Source organism: Gadus macrocephalus, chromosome 11 (assembly GCF_031168955.1).
Source record: "Gadus macrocephalus chromosome 11, ASM3116895v1".
Lineage (NCBI taxonomy): Eukaryota > Metazoa > Chordata > Actinopteri > Gadiformes > Gadidae > Gadus > Gadus macrocephalus.
In genome coordinates, this window is record NC_082392.1 from 11,741,996 (window position 1) to 11,757,306 (window position 15,311).

Here is a 15,311-nt window from a genome sequence, read left to right on the forward strand (position 1 = left end):
CAGCGTTCGTACCCTATCTCTCACACCCTGGGTTCCCCCCCCCCAACCCCCGTGTCTCTGCAGGACAACAGCCGCCGCGTGGACAATGTGCTCAAACTGTGGATCATCGAGGCCCGCGAGCTTCCAGCCAAGAAGCGCTACTACTGTGAACTGTGCCTGGACGACATGCTGTACGCGCGCACCACCAGCAAGCCCCGCACCGACACCGTCTTCTGGGGGGAGCACTTTGAGTTCAACAACCTGCCCGCCGTCCGCAACCTTCGCCTTCACCTCTACAAGGAGACGGACAAAAAGAGACGCAAGGTGAGCAGCACGAAACGAGCTAAACGCAAAGCCCAACCCCGACGTTAGCCCGATTCTATCTAGAACTTATCTAGATGACTTCTTTTGTTTTGTTTTTATAATTATCTTTTTGTATTAGTGGGGGCCTTCCTCTTATCCCCAATGAAAGTTAGGACAGTTAACTTGCTAGGATTAAATGTTGCGCCCAAAAACCTTAATTTGCTGTTGATTCAGTACTCATCATTGTGCTATTGTATTCTGTACATTGTATGTTATGTGTTGTGTGTTGTGTGTCATGTGTCGTACGTCAAATGTCCTACAATGTGTGTTGAATGTTCTGCGTCGTTTGTCGTGTGTCAATATGTCGTTGTGTTGTATGTTCTATGTTGTGTGTCAAATGTTGTGCGTCGCGGGCGGCATGTTCCGACGTGCAGGAGAAGAGCACATACTTGGGCCTCGTCAGCATCCCCATCTCCAGCATCACAGGGCGTCAGTTTGTGGAGCAGTGGTACCCCGTCATCCAGCCCAGCGTCCTCACCAAGGGAGCGGGCGTGGGCGGGGGGAAGATCATCAACGCGTCGCTCCGCCTCAAGTCCCGCTACCAGACCATGAGCATCCTGCCCATGGAGCTGTACAAAGAGTTCGCCGAGTACGTCACCAACAACTACCGCACGCTGTGCGCCGTGCTGGAGCCCGTGCTCAGCGTCAAGAGCAAAGAGGAGGTGGCGTGCGCACTGGTGCACATCCTGCAGAGCACGGGGAAGGCTAAGGTAGGTCGGGCGTCCGGAGCTGTTTGCCGTTTAACGGTTCCGCTTGCTTTCATCTAAAGCGACTCACGAGTCAGGCTGAGAACGATCACATCAACAGCATGCCATCGAAGTTGGGGTAGCTACAGAGGAAGCTAACGTGGTGCACAAGCTATTTTAAAAACCACTGGAAAGAGTAAAGAGTAGCCATGCGAATTGGAAAAAAGAAGTCAGTGAATAAAGTACCTTCATTTACCTTATAGGCAACAATAAGCATGGTATAGGGACATTATTAAAAAGTCTATTCATTTGGTAGGTTGATAGCTTTGTTGCATAATTATATGTAATCATCATCAATGTCTTCAGTCTATTTTGAGAGACTTTTGAGCGAGATAACAAACCCCTACCTACTCATGGTGGGTTGGGGGTTACAGTGCATGACAGGTCCGCATGTATCTGTGGGATCGTCTGCTAAATGATAGTCAACGTGAAAGACGGAATTGTAATTGTTTGAATGTTTTTTTCTGCAGGACTTCCTGTCAGACATGGCGATGTGTGAGGTGGACAGATTCATGGACCGAGAACACCTTATCTTCAGAGAGAACACTCTGGCCACCAAAGCCATAGAAGAGTACCTCAAGCTGATTGGACACAAGTACCTCAAGGACGCTATAGGTACGACAATTATTACACATTGGCCCTAATTGCCTTTTCTTTCAAGCTAATTTTTTTAAGATGTAAGGTTGCTTCATTTTCAATTTGATTAGAATCCCAAGAAAGATTCCTGGAGTATCAGAGCCATAGCTGTATTTGGCTGTAGTGCTGTAGGTAACCAACCACTCTGGCTTGGTAACGCAGTAATAGCCAGTATACTCTAATGTATTGGCATTTGAACAGTATTGTTCTAGCTGATGGAGTGTTATTCTGGCCGCTAACACACTACTGTGTGTTTGCACATTATTGTACCAGCCAACAATACTGTGTATTTGGTTGTACAGAGTGGTAACAGTTGAGTGTATTTGCAGGCGAGTTCATCAGAGCCTTGTACGAGTCAGAGGAGAACTGCGAGGTAGACCCCATGCGGACCCCACCCTCGGTGCTCCCAGACCACCAAGCTAACCTACGCATGTGCTGCGAACTGGCGCTGTGCAAGATCATCAACTCCCATTGGTGAGTACTGTGTCCTTCAGAGTGTGTATCTGGCTATGTGGAAGTAGGACCACCGACCCTTATGAAGACCCAAGCCCAGCAGACATAACCTAACCCTATCAGTGTGATAGGGGATGTATCTTGTGTCTCTTGCCATTACAATCATCTGACGTTCCACCTCATAGTTCTTCCTCATGGTTCTCATCTTAGGTTCCTCCTCATGGTTCTCCTAATGTTCCTCCTCATGGTTCTCCTCTTAGGGATCTCCTCATGGTTCTAACGTTCCTCTTCACGGTTCCTCGTCATTGTTCCTCCTCATGGTTCTACATCCACCTCACGGTTCTAACGATCCACCTCGCGGTTCTAACGTTCCTCCTCACGGTTCCTCGTCATTTCTCCTCCTCATGGTTCTCCTGACGTTCCCCCTCATGGTTCTCCTAATGCGTTCCTCCGCCCGGCTCCTCCCCAGCGTGTTCCCCCGGGAGCTGAAGGAGGTGTTTGCGTCGTGGAGGGTACGTTGTGCCGAGCGGGGCCGGGAGGACATCGCGGACCGCCTCATCAGCGGCTCGCTCTTCCTGCGCTTCCTGTGTCCCGCGGTGATGTCCCCGTCGCTCTTCAACCTGACACAGGAGTACCCCGACGAGCAGACCTCCCGCACCCTCACCCTCATAGCCAAGGTGGTGCAGAACCTGGCCAACTTCTCCAAGTCAGTGCCCTTCCACGCGGCCTTTAGTATCTGCTGCTGCTTTCACTTTGATGGCTTGGGATTTGTTTATTATTGCTTGTACCTTCAAATAACTTGTTATCTTTTTATTGTTCTTTGTGTGTGTAGTTCATAATTTGTAGGACAGATTTTGCACGTACTTTCTTTATTCCTACTGCTTTTCTTTTCAACTTAAGCCGTCAAAGATAAATTAGTTCAAAGGATGCCGTGCAAATACTTTATTCATTTTTATATCATACATTGCCTATATTTTTGTATTCAGCTTATGGTTATATTGTTTTTACTTAATCGTTCCCTTGCTTTCCTCATATTAACCCCTTCTTTCTCTGATTCTGGTTACTTTTCTCCCTTCATCTTGCCATTGCTTCTCCTCCTCCTTCTCCTCCTCCTCCTCCTCCTCCTCCTCCTCCTCCTCCTCCCCCTTCCTCATGGCTCCAGATTCGGCACTAAAGAGGAGTACATGTGCTTCATGAATGAGTTCCTGGAGATGGAGTGGGGCTCCATGCAGCAGTTCCAGTACGAGATCTCCAATTTGGACAGCGTGAGCAACGCGGGCAGCTTCGAGGGCTACATCGACCTGGGCAGGGAGCTGTCCATCCTCCACAGCCTGCTCTGGGAGGTCATGGCCCAGCTCAGCAAGGTTAGCGGGACAACGGTGAATGATCCCCGCGTTTGTATATCTCGCTTCCTACTTGCCTTTTGCTATCCGCGATTGCCGCTTATGCATTGTGTTTGTCATGTACGCCTCACTTTTTCAAACTGATTAGGTTCGGGGTCAGAAGTCAGAACTGAATATTATTTTAGCACACGTCTTGCGCTTGTTATGTGACGTATTTCCAAATAAAACAGGATTAGTGAATGTGATTTAATCCATACCACACCTTTTACCACACCTGCATTTTTTAGATCTACATGACATATCAAAATAAATGTGTATAATTTGGTGGACCCTTGCACTGTTAATGACCGAAGCGAGCGACACAAAATCAGTTCAGGGTAGAGTATACGCACCTTATATCCGTTGTCCAGCTTTCCATTCAAAGTTAATGCGATGGTAAAACGCAGCATACATGATCAATTCAATAAGTGGACCATTGAATATTGACTTTGCGTTTGTCCCCTCTGACTCCAGGACGCCATCATCAAACTGGGCCCGCTGCCCCGCCTCCTGAATGACATCAGCATGGCGCTGCGTAACCCCCACCTCCAGAGGCAGCCCAGCCACCAGGGCCCCGGCCGCCTGCAGGAGAAGCAGTCGGGCCGCCTGCTCTCCAGGCCCAGCTTCAACAGGGCCCCCTCCTCCGAGTTCCAGAGGTACGACAAGTAAGTTGGCTGGTGCTTGGGTAAGTTGGTTTGTTTGTGAGTGGTGTGCTTTGTGAGTGGTGGTTGGTTGGTTGGTGAGTGGTTGGTTTGTTGGTGAGTGGTTGATGATTGGTTGGTGAGATGTTAGTTGAGCGGTGGGTAGTGATTGTTTGGTGAGGGTTTGGTGAGTGGACGGTGGGTGATTGGTTGGTGAGTGGATGGTTGGTAAGGGGTTGGTTTGTGGGTCGTTGGTTGGTGCATGGTTGGTGAGTGGGTTGGGGATGGCTGGTGAGTGGATGGTTGGTGAGTGGTTGGATAGTGGGTGGTTAGTGAGTAGATGTTTGGTGAGTGGTTGGTTAGTGGTGGGTGATGGTTGATGTGTGTTTGGCGTTGACTGGGTTCCTCACACCACATGAAGGCCTCTTACCCGTCCATCTCTTGTCGTTTGTCTGCCACGCGGTCGTCTCCAGCTCTATAGATATCACTCGCTTGCCTTCCCCCACCACTGGGGTACCCGGCGGGGGAGTCATGCCCTCGCGCCCCCAGTTGAGTTTCCAGGAACGGGAGCACCTCCAGCGGGCCAACTCCAAAGATGTTTTCTACGTGACGCGCCCCCCCCTGGCGCGCTCCAGCCCCGCCTACTGCAGCAGCTCTGACATCACCGATCCGGACCCCAAGGTGAGCGTCTGTCCTGAGTCTGTCCGTGACGTCGTACATCGGCCGGATGTCTGCCATCCCATCCCAGTCGGTTAGCCTTGTTCTCGCTGAGCCCAAACGGTCGGTTAATGCATGGCGAACGCATATTCCCTGATGAGAGGCTAAAATCAAAGGGCAGGGGCCGCAGAAAACTCGGGACGTGACCGGACACCGTTCCCCCCGATCATAGACCACAGGGGCGATAACCTGAGGCTCGCGAGACAGCGTTACAGTGTTCCTGCAGGTCGATTTTACAGTACGCGGTCACTCTACGCGGTAAGTTATCATGACATGGTCATATCATGATCTGCTTTCTCTCCAAGTCGTCATACAACCCATTTTAGGAAGTATTTCCCGGGAAATACTTTGAAGCGATCCAGTGTCCGGGGTGTACCTAGGTAACTAAAAAGAAAAACACGCACCCCTATCACGCTTCACCCATGTCATCCGTGGCCTCGTCACCTTGACGGGAACAACGACACGGCAGCGCGCTGCTGCCGTTTAAAAGATATACCGCTCATGACGCCCATCATTTAGCTGCTCAGTGTCAATCAAAAAGCGCCTTTCTGTAATGGACCTCCAGGATTACCCCGAATGAACAGCGTGTCTAACCTGCGCTCGGTGGACATGCTACACTCCTCTCAGGCCTCCATCGGCGGCGGCATGGGCAGCTTCGGCGGGCTGAGCAGCGGGGGCGGTGGTGGCCTGGGCTCGGGCCTCAGCAGCCAGCTCCGGGCCGGCGGGCGTCTGTCGGCCGGCTCTGGGGGCTCCAGCATGTCTGGCGGCCTCCGGCTGAGCCAGATGGGCGCCACCACCGACTCGCTGTCCCAGCAGCAGCAACAGCAGGCCGCCGCCATGCGCTACCCGCTTTCCTTCCAGAACCCCCTCTTCCACCTGGCCACCGCGGACGGACCCCAGCAACAGCAGCAGCAGCAGCTCCACCACCAGCACAGCCGGGCCCAGCCCCCGCCGCCCCTGCTCCTGGCCCCCGACCCGGAGCCCTCCCACCAGTCCTACGTGCCCCAGTTCGCCCACGGAGGGTTCTCCCGGAGCGAGGACCTGTCCACCCTCAGGACCCGGGACGGGCACCTGAACCAGCCCAGCATCATCCACTCCCACAGCTACAGCGACGACTACACCCGTGCGGACCAGGGACGCAGGCAGCTCTCCATGCACATGCAGGTACGTGGGGATGCACCTTTTAAGGTTGACGTGGCAAGACAGCGAAAGAAGGTTTGGGATCTCTCTCTCTTTATTGCTGATCGAAGGGATAGCGTTCCACTTTTGCACAATGAAAGATCATTTCAATGTGTCGGTATCTTTAAGGATAACATCCCACCGCAACACATGATGGGCATGGCGTCCCAGACGGGGACCTCCCACTCCTCCCTGGCCACACCCCCTTCCACAGTCCAGCCAGTGCGCCAGAGTTCCATCGCCCCGCCTCCCGCCCAGCGTGTCAAATCACAGACCTCGCATCAGCTGTCTGTCAGCGCGGCGGCCACGCCCTCGGCGCCGGCCAAGACGCGGCCTCAGAGCGGGAACCTCCTCCAGTCCCCCGAGTCGGGCTACGCCGGGAGGCAGCCGGGTCCCAGGCAGCTGTCCGTCAAGGGCAGCACCCCACCGGGCCTGCCCCACCAACAGAGCTCAGTCCGGGAGAACCAGAGTCCGCAGGGAACCACCAATCAGAGCAATCAGCAGTCGCCACAGCAACCCCAGCAACAGCATCTGCTGAAGCCCACCATGAGCAAACAGGTACCAACGGTTTTAATGCAGACCACGTGGTGTTCCCCTCTTCCTCTGGCTGATCCTCCCCTCCTCTGTTACCGTCTGTGTTACCGGCTGATCCGCATCTCCGAGAGCCTTTGAAGTATGCCAGCCCTCAGGGTGTCAGGCGGATTCTTTTATTAGATATGAGTCGGTGGCTCCTTGTTCTGAAGCTTGTCAGGATTACCAAAGTGTGGGCCAGAAACGAAGAGGTGAATCGAGCTGTAAGGCCCCAATGAATGAACCCCATCCCTTAACCCACCGAGGCTTTTGGCTCAATCTAACCGACTCCTGGTCTTCTTGGTCATCGCATTCAGGGTTCCCAGACTCCCTCCAGCCTCAACCCCCCCACCCCGGCCAACGAGCGGACGGTGGCCTGGGTGTCCAACATGCCTCACCTCTCGGCGGACATCCCGCTGAGCGCCCGGTCCGACCGCGAGGACTTCAAGCTGAAGGAGTACTCGAAGAGCATGGACGAGTCTCGCATGGAGAGGGTAGGTGTTGATGTTCCTGGGCCTGTGATGGAGCAGGTGGTAGGTCATCCTCCGTTTGAAATTGTAAGTGGGTACAAAAAAACAACAATAATGTCATAAGGTAACACAAGGTCAAGATGCCTGCTCAGTAGGTACCTCATCACTAGAAAAGGGGGTGTGAAGTGTGTGTGGAGGATGGCTGGTTTAGGCAGCCTCACCTTGCCGCAGTCGGACAGATTGGTCTCTGGGGTGGGGTGAGGCTTCACACCTATTGTACATCGACCAATCAATGTCCACAGGTTAAAGCAGCCATCACCACACACACTCTGAGAGATCTGTTACATGGCAGCATGGATCACAATCTGTTTGTATCATTATACCCAACCACTACAATAAACCGGTTTTCAACACCAACACCATGTGTCCTTGGTTTGGATGAGCCCAGAAAAGCCGGCTTGGTGGAGTGTGGCAGCCACCTAGGTGGCATGGACATTTTTTACAGGGGATAATGGAGTTTCAGGGACCTTTAAAGCTCTGTGGTGGGCAACGTGGTGTAACGGCTACAGGGGCAGGATGGTATAATGGCTAGGTTGTTTGTCTCGCAGCCCAAAGCTACTGGGTTCGATGTAAGCATGACTGTACACATCCCTGCACAAGGTGCATAACCCCAGGATCTGTATCTGAAAATACTGCCAGTGGTATGGATAGAAATGTCTGCCAACTGACTAAATAATAAATAGCAATACAGCCCTTATGTAATATATATCAGATGTTTAAAGGGTAAATGAATACTACAGTGAAGGCTTAATGTCTTTCCACTGCAGTCGTCATAATGAAGTTATTTTAAGTTTACCCATCTTTTCTTGGAGGTTAAATAACGTTTCATTGTGGTTGGTACAGCCGTCATGACATTTAGAAAACTAAACACTGTTCACTATGGACACAAATAAAATCTCAAGAAAATTTATCCATAAACGTTTATGCTCTCACTATTAGGCCAAATGAGCAGGCCCGCCGCTCCCTATACGCGGAGTACGCAGAGTGCGTAGGGCACCGCCTACCTGGGGGGGGCACCAAAAATTATGGTTTAAAAAATAAAATAAAAATAAATTACATTATTGAATTATAACAATATATTAATTAGTGATGAAGAGGCCCACCATTGTGTTTTTCTTAATTATGTAACCTATCACCCAGGGCCGGTGCCCGCTCGGAAGTCCTGTCCAGGGCAAAATTTAATGTCGAGCTGCCTAGGGCACCGAAACGGCCAGCAGCGGCCCTGCAAATGAGGCCCAAATTTTGGCAAAATGTCTGCCTTTTCTCGTTCTCTCAGTGTTTTCTCCCTGGTGCCTCTCCTCTGCTCCAGGTGAAGGAGTACGAGGATGAGATCCACTCGCTGAAGGAGCGCCTGGTGATGTCCCACAAAAAGCTAGAGGAGTACGAGAGGAGGCTGCTGAGCCAGGAGCAGCAGACCAGTCAGATCCTCCTGCAGTACCAGAACCGGCTGGACGACAGCGAGCGCCGGCTTAGGCAGCAGCAGCACGAGAAAGACTCCCAGATTAAAGGGATAATCAGCAGGTAAATGGAGGACCTTCACCACCACCATCTCGCTGTTGTTGTTGTTGATGTTGACGCTGTTGTTGCGAAGGAGGGAAAGTAAAAGAGACCTCAAAAGGCTTTTCCACTTCTGCTTGGGGCGGATGAGTCATTTTTCATTTTGCCGGCACCAATACCATGAACCCCATACCATGTTGGTGAAGCACATGACGTTTGACATTTGATACGCTGTCTGTGAAAGGCATCAATGCTTACATCCATGATTTAACAAACTCATACACCAAATGAAGAATATGTTTTTGAGAATGGTATCTGCATTAACAGATTTAAGTGTGCCTGATCAAGACTCTCTTTGTGGATGGCCCTGGAAATAACTGCAGAAAAATGAATGGTAGTCCGTTGGGCTACTACTACTTCTACTGCCACTACTACCAGATCATGTGGGGTAGTTGCTTTCTTCATGGGCTTATGCGCGAGTAATCAATTGTTTGATTGACAATGGACTAACCCACCGAGTCTTTTTGGGAAGGGAAGAAAAACACGGTTAAATGGATTTCAGTTTTACACCTGAATGCGGTAAAATGTGGAGACAATCCTCCATCAACACCACTTTGGTTTTTATTAGTGTCAGCTGTTATAATATTTCGATGTCTGAACTGGAATTTAATGAGCACTTGCATTGAAATGTGAGGCGGCAGCTTACTTGTAGCGACACACTTCATAGACTTTATTGAGCCTCTACAAAATGAAGTTGTTGACAGAGAAGGGGTAACATAGGCCATTGGGTGTTGCATTGGGATACTCTGGCAGCAAGGCAGATTTTATGGCTTTGCTGTAGCTGTTCTGTCTGAAACATTTACATGACTGACTCCTTGTTTTCTGCTTAAAAGTAGTGTACAGTATGGTCTGCAAAGTGTAGATATGTTTGACAGAGAATATTACCACTTTAAATCCACTCCAGGCGAGAAGAAATGGAAAGACAGTGAACCCTGGTCTGCTTTAATGGAATATACCCTAAATTATCCAATACTTGTAAATAACAACCAACCTTTGAACAACTTTCTATATCTTTGTTTAAACGCTCAGAGGGTAGGAATGGACCTCTTTATTTTTTTCTACAAAGAAAATATGTACCTTTTTTAACACAATCTCTAGGGGATTGCAGGCCACCACAGAATCAACATCGTAATCTTCAACTCACTCACTTCTGGGAAATTTTAAAGAATCAAAGCACAAGAGGAAAGGCTAAGTTCAAGCTTAGTCAAACAGAGCTTTGGTCATGGCTGACTCTGGAATAGAATTGCATGACAGCAGCTCTTCCATTTTAGCATCCATGTGATTAAGCATAATGCTGTGTACTGAGGAAGTATGGATTACTTCTTTCTTTGCCTGAACTGAGCATGAGCAATGATACCTCCTAAGGTGTACTCTCTCAAGATCAAGACAGAAGTGCGGCTTGCACAATATTTGACGAAAGGCTCCGGTCCACACGTCTTTAGAGTTACCGGTTCCACAAATCCAATGTGTTTTGACCAATCACAATACTATGTTAACATATAGATTAAAATTGCATGCATCAGTTAAAGGTTGGTAGGCAATTTATTTAAAAAAAAAATTGTCATGTTAGTTGAAATTACATATTGACAGCAATAAATAAATTAAATGCTCTACATCTTCGGCTGTCACAGGCCTGTAATAAGCTTGTCCATTCCCTTCGTTTGGGCTGAATGAGATGGTTTGATGCCTTACCTGTCTGTCTTCCTACCCACATGGCTACCTGCGTGCACTCTGCCTCTGCACTCTCATTGTACTGAACCCCAAGATTAGGCAGACAAAGTGCTAGCAGCAAGCTAGTCTCCTGTTTACAGAAAGTGAAACTCGGATGAGTTTCTCAAAATTGCCATCCTACTTGACTCCACTCTGGACTTCTGGATCTGGTTACTTTTAAACGTTTGGCTACCTAAAGTACAGATATGTAGGCTGCAGCATTTATCAAATTAATCAAGCCCATATCAAAGGTGCAGCCACTATCTAATGGACAGACGTAGTACCAAGAACATGGAGGGCGCTGGGGCACAATCAAACAGATGACTTAGTGATTGAGTAGGAGGGGGAGAGTGAGTTGAAGAGAAGGGTTATATTAAAGTTCCCTGTCACGGCAATCTTTATGCATGACATTTCTGAGATTATTTTTATAATGGAGTCACACTTAGACAGACACTCGAAAAAATGTAAGCGTTGATTAGTTTAATTTGCCAGAACAATTGGGGCAAGAGCTATTAGTTCAACCAACATTTTTCCATGTCTAGATTTAAACTTCAACTTTATGCACATAATATCTGGAAATTATCGACCTCCAGACGTGTTTATATGAACCGAACAACCATAGGTCAAATGTCAGATTGGGATGGCAATGGACACCAAATCCTTATAATTTTCTTCTTGGAATTCTACAAATGATCAAATGAGTGTACTGTTTACACTAACAGCATGTGATACTAAATTAACCTTCAATTCTAAAAGCTAATTCCCTTCCAGTATTAAATGAACCCCAAACATCCATTGATGTAATGGGTTGAACTACACATTAAATCTTTGGATAAATAACTTTAAAGGACCCCTATTTACAGGCTGGTGTGATAATCAACTATAACAAGCCATTTCAATATCACACGTGTGATGTCACTCTAGATTTGGAAAAATATTTGAATGGTTAATCAACATAACACCTGGTGGTAAAATATGACCCCTAAATAATTCAGAATTAGTGCTCGAGCCAATGTGAACACTGCCAAATGGCCAGGGCATTATTTAGTATAAACCAAAGACAAATAAGATCATTATATGAATCCACTTTACACTAGGCATTTACAAACACACGCATATACACACACACACACACACACACACACACACACACACACACACACACACACACACACACACACACACACACACACACACACACACACACACACACACACACACACACACGCACGCACGCACGCACGCGCGCGCGCGCGCACACACACATATGTATCTATGTTTAAATGTGTGTGTGTGTGCATATATATATATATATATATATATATATACATACGTGTTTGTATATATATATTAAAATAAAAACAATATAATATTATCTTGACCTGAGCTGATTAAATAGCATTGTTTACTATTTAATTAAATACCCATGTTTACTGGATTCTTCATTTATAAAAATATTTTTAAAGTCAGTGATGTAAGAGCCAGAGTATTCTATTTAAACACATATACACAATATATATATATATATATATATATATATATAAATAATATTCGGAGAGAAATATAAAGAGAGATAGAGAGAGACTGTAGATGTTATCATATCATATTATCATAGAGAACAATATACAAATATAAAGTAACTATTTCATTCTTGCAATAATCTTTTTGGTCTGAGAAGTGCAATAATGGATACAAGCATTCATATATTTTTTAAAGTATACTCTGTTGGAAAAAAGTTGAATGCACCATTATTATTGTTAAAGTGTATACACAGAGACTCAGCGTTAACGTATTGCCTATACGTCTGTTAAATGATGCAAGAATCAAACAGTTTGAGGTCAAGGGAGTCAGAATATAGCATATATTTATTAGAATTCTTCTTCATATTATTTCCCACAACCGTGACATATGATACTGTATACTGTGCGAGCTACCGTTAAGAGAGCACAGTATGCTGCCTTTGATATGTCTGTTTTGTGCTTGTGAACCGTATCTGCATATCCACTGAATGACTTGATGGATGTCCTTTGCTCGATGGATGCTCTTCATTAAAACAATACGTTTCTAATAGCAATAGGCTACGTTGCTGTTTTCTGCTTGGGTTTTGAGATTTGAATTCTGAAGTACGTCATTGATAGTGTGACATAGATGTGACAACTTATAATAATGTAAACAATGCAGTTATGGTATTATTTAAGTATTATTTCCATATAATTACCCGTAAAAGGGCAAAGTTATGAATAAATTCTGCAGAGATATTGGTCATGTTTGGTTGTTGGTCTGTCTGCCATTTCGTGGAGCAGAGCTTGGCCAACGGCTGTGTCGATTGTTCAATAACATCTTCTATAATGCCAATCCCTTCACGATGTATTGTGTTTTTGGCTCGACAAGCTTGTGATTGGTTTGAATACCATCAACACTGGCCCAGGTACTACATTAACTCTATAGGTTTCAATTTATTATATGCATTTCCATTATATGCTCTTCCATTTAATGATATGCGTCCGGACCTGGGTGAAACCGTAGCTGAAAGTAACTTGCAAAGTTTCAGTTTTTATTTCAGATAGAAGTTGAAACTCCGGCCTGTGCCTTGTCTCACTATAACCCAGATAACTATATTACTATTTTACTCAGTTTTCCTCCATTTATTATGTTTATGATGCTCATTCAGCCTGCTACCATTGACCGTGCTACCAAAGCATGTCAAAGCACACAACGTCTCCACCATCCAGTTTCATCCAGGTCTGATATGAATGTGTCCTTTGACTTTGCCATGAACCTCACCTGCTATTGTACATCGCCTGTCTTCTGCCTTTTCTCTGTGTAGCAAACGTTTCATCTTGACCCTGTGTATTACGCTCCGGGGCCAACGTTGTTTGAGCTGCATTGAAGACTTGATCTCATAAGCTACCACTACTTGAATAGATTCATAAAGACAATGTATTTAAAGGTCTGCAGCTTCATGGTTCATTGTGTGCATTTGAAGAGTTTGATGCTGTACCCATGTGACATTTCCATTGAGACCGTGCCAATATTTCTGTCAGTGCTTGTTTGCTCATTCTCTTTTTCCCCCATGTTTTTGTTCATTTCTTTGTAAAGTACCTCAACATTGTACATTATTCATGGAATAAAACATCCAAACACCTATGTTTAAAAAAGCTCCACCTGTGGATTTGTTTTATTTATAGATGTCTGCAACAGAGTGAATAAGAAGGCTAAGAAACTTTTGGAATCGACAATGGACATCAAGCAGAGACATAAAAACAAAGAAAACTATTTTTTTTGTGAAACAAAATACAAAAAAAGGGCAACCCTTATTCGTTGGCTTGGTGATTATAATTACTATCTGATTTCCCTAACAGCCTACGATGACGTAATGTGTAGTGTTTTGATCACAAGGCTCTGGAAATAATTGCACATTTAAATAATCCCATTGATAAGGGGGTCGATTGACTAAATCCTCCCTCCTCATGCTAATATTTCCCCTGATGCCCATTTTCCCATTTAATACAGTAGCGTACAGTACGATGAACTGCAGCCCCTTTCACAGCCTTTTCCTTTCCCAAGCGTTTAAAATACACTTAATTGAGATTTTAATTCATTTTGTCAGCGGCTGTCTGACTGAATGACATCTGAAAGGGCACGTAAAGACAGAAGCGTGCGAGCGTTGTCAGGAGCAATCTGGGTCACTCATTTTCCTCGTTTTCCTACAACTCTCAATAAGGAGATAGCCAGGGTGTAAACACACCAGAATAAACCACGAGTCAGGCTGGTTGATTTAAAATAAATTAACTAGTCTCACCTTGGAGTTGGACTACCGTGGGACTGTTCACAGTCGAGGTCTCAGGTAGAAGCGGCAGATAGCACCCCATCATGTCTGCTGCTGCGCTCTTTTAAAAGCCCCTCCCCACGTCACCGGCGCGGCGCAGTGGATGGCGTGCGTTGTGTCCAATCGGAGAGTCCCCAGGGATTATCCTGATTGGCTGGTAATCAGGCCAACCGGCACCAGATAACAACGCTGACGTCGATTGCCAAGGGTTTGAAGTCTTTATAATTGCCGGGTAGAAAAGTATCATGATTGGATACTGGAGCACACGAGGACTGAGGGATTCAGGTGCTTCAAAGGACTTGGATCACACCAACGGTCTTTGTGGGGTTCCAATAGAATAAAATGGCCAACAGGAAATCAGATACCAGGAAGAAAGGCAAAAAGGGATAACCATGAGTGTGTTGGGATCTTTTTGCCGTGGCAACAAAAGATGCAGGTGATGTGGATACACCTGGATGTAGTTGGCTCACGCTCTTTAACTCACCTTGGTTCTTTTCCTTCTCTTCCCCCTGTCTACTCCCCTCTCTCTCTCTGTATCTGTATCACTCTAAATTTCCTCCCTCACTCTTCTCTCCCTCCATCCCTCTCACTCCCCCCTCCCTCTATGTTTGTGTATCTCTCTCTCTCTCTCTCTCTCTCTCTCTCTCTCTCTCTCTCTCTCTCTCTCTCTCTCTCTCTCTCTCCCCCCTCCCTCCCCCCTCCCTCTATGTTTGTATCTCTCTCTATTTATCTGTCCTTATCTCTCCCTCCTCTCCCCCTCCATCTGTCTCACTCTCCCCCTCCCTCTTTCTGTGTATCTCTCTCTATTTCTCTGTCGCTATCTCTCCCTCCTCTCTCTCCTTATATCCCACTCATTCTCCCTCCTCCCTCTGTGTGTGTACCTCTCTGTCTCTCTCTCCCTCCTCCTTCTGTGTGTGTACCTCTCTGTCTCTCTCTCCCTCCCTCCTCCCTCTGTGTGTGTACCTCTCTCTCTCCCTCCATCCTCCCTCTGTGTGTGTACCTCTCTCTCTCTCCCTCCA

General features: G+C 46.9%; 1 protein-coding gene across 7 annotated transcripts in view; it reads left to right on the forward strand.

Annotated features, from left to right (window-relative positions):
• syngap1b (synaptic Ras GTPase activating protein 1b) overlaps positions 1 to 11,705 on the forward strand; it is a 108,800-nt gene extending 97,095 nt beyond the window's left edge. For 3 of the 7 annotated variants that reach the window (XM_060064500.1, XM_060064505.1, XM_060064507.1), the window contains 12 exons: positions 64 to 303; positions 717 to 1,052; positions 1,559 to 1,703; positions 2,054 to 2,198; positions 2,647 to 2,883; positions 3,340 to 3,556; positions 4,034 to 4,224; positions 4,674 to 4,881; positions 5,545 to 6,081; positions 6,226 to 6,654; positions 6,984 to 7,160; positions 8,506 to 11,705. In XM_060064500.1, coding sequence (XP_059920483.1) covers positions 64 to 303; positions 717 to 1,052; positions 1,559 to 1,703; positions 2,054 to 2,198; positions 2,647 to 2,883; positions 3,340 to 3,556; positions 4,034 to 4,224; positions 4,674 to 4,881; positions 5,545 to 6,081; positions 6,226 to 6,654; positions 6,984 to 7,160; positions 8,506 to 8,721 — 3,078 coding nt within the window. In that variant the 3' untranslated portion in view covers positions 8,722 to 11,705. The remainder of the gene's footprint in view (positions 1 to 63; positions 304 to 716; positions 1,053 to 1,558; positions 1,704 to 2,053; positions 2,199 to 2,646; positions 2,884 to 3,339; positions 3,557 to 4,033; positions 4,225 to 4,673; positions 4,882 to 5,544; positions 6,082 to 6,225; positions 6,655 to 6,983; positions 7,161 to 8,505) is intronic. The other 4 variants (XM_060064504.1, XM_060064501.1, XM_060064502.1 and 1 more) reach the window with 4 other exon arrangements.
• Positions 11,706 to 15,311: the final 3,606 nt, after the last annotated feature.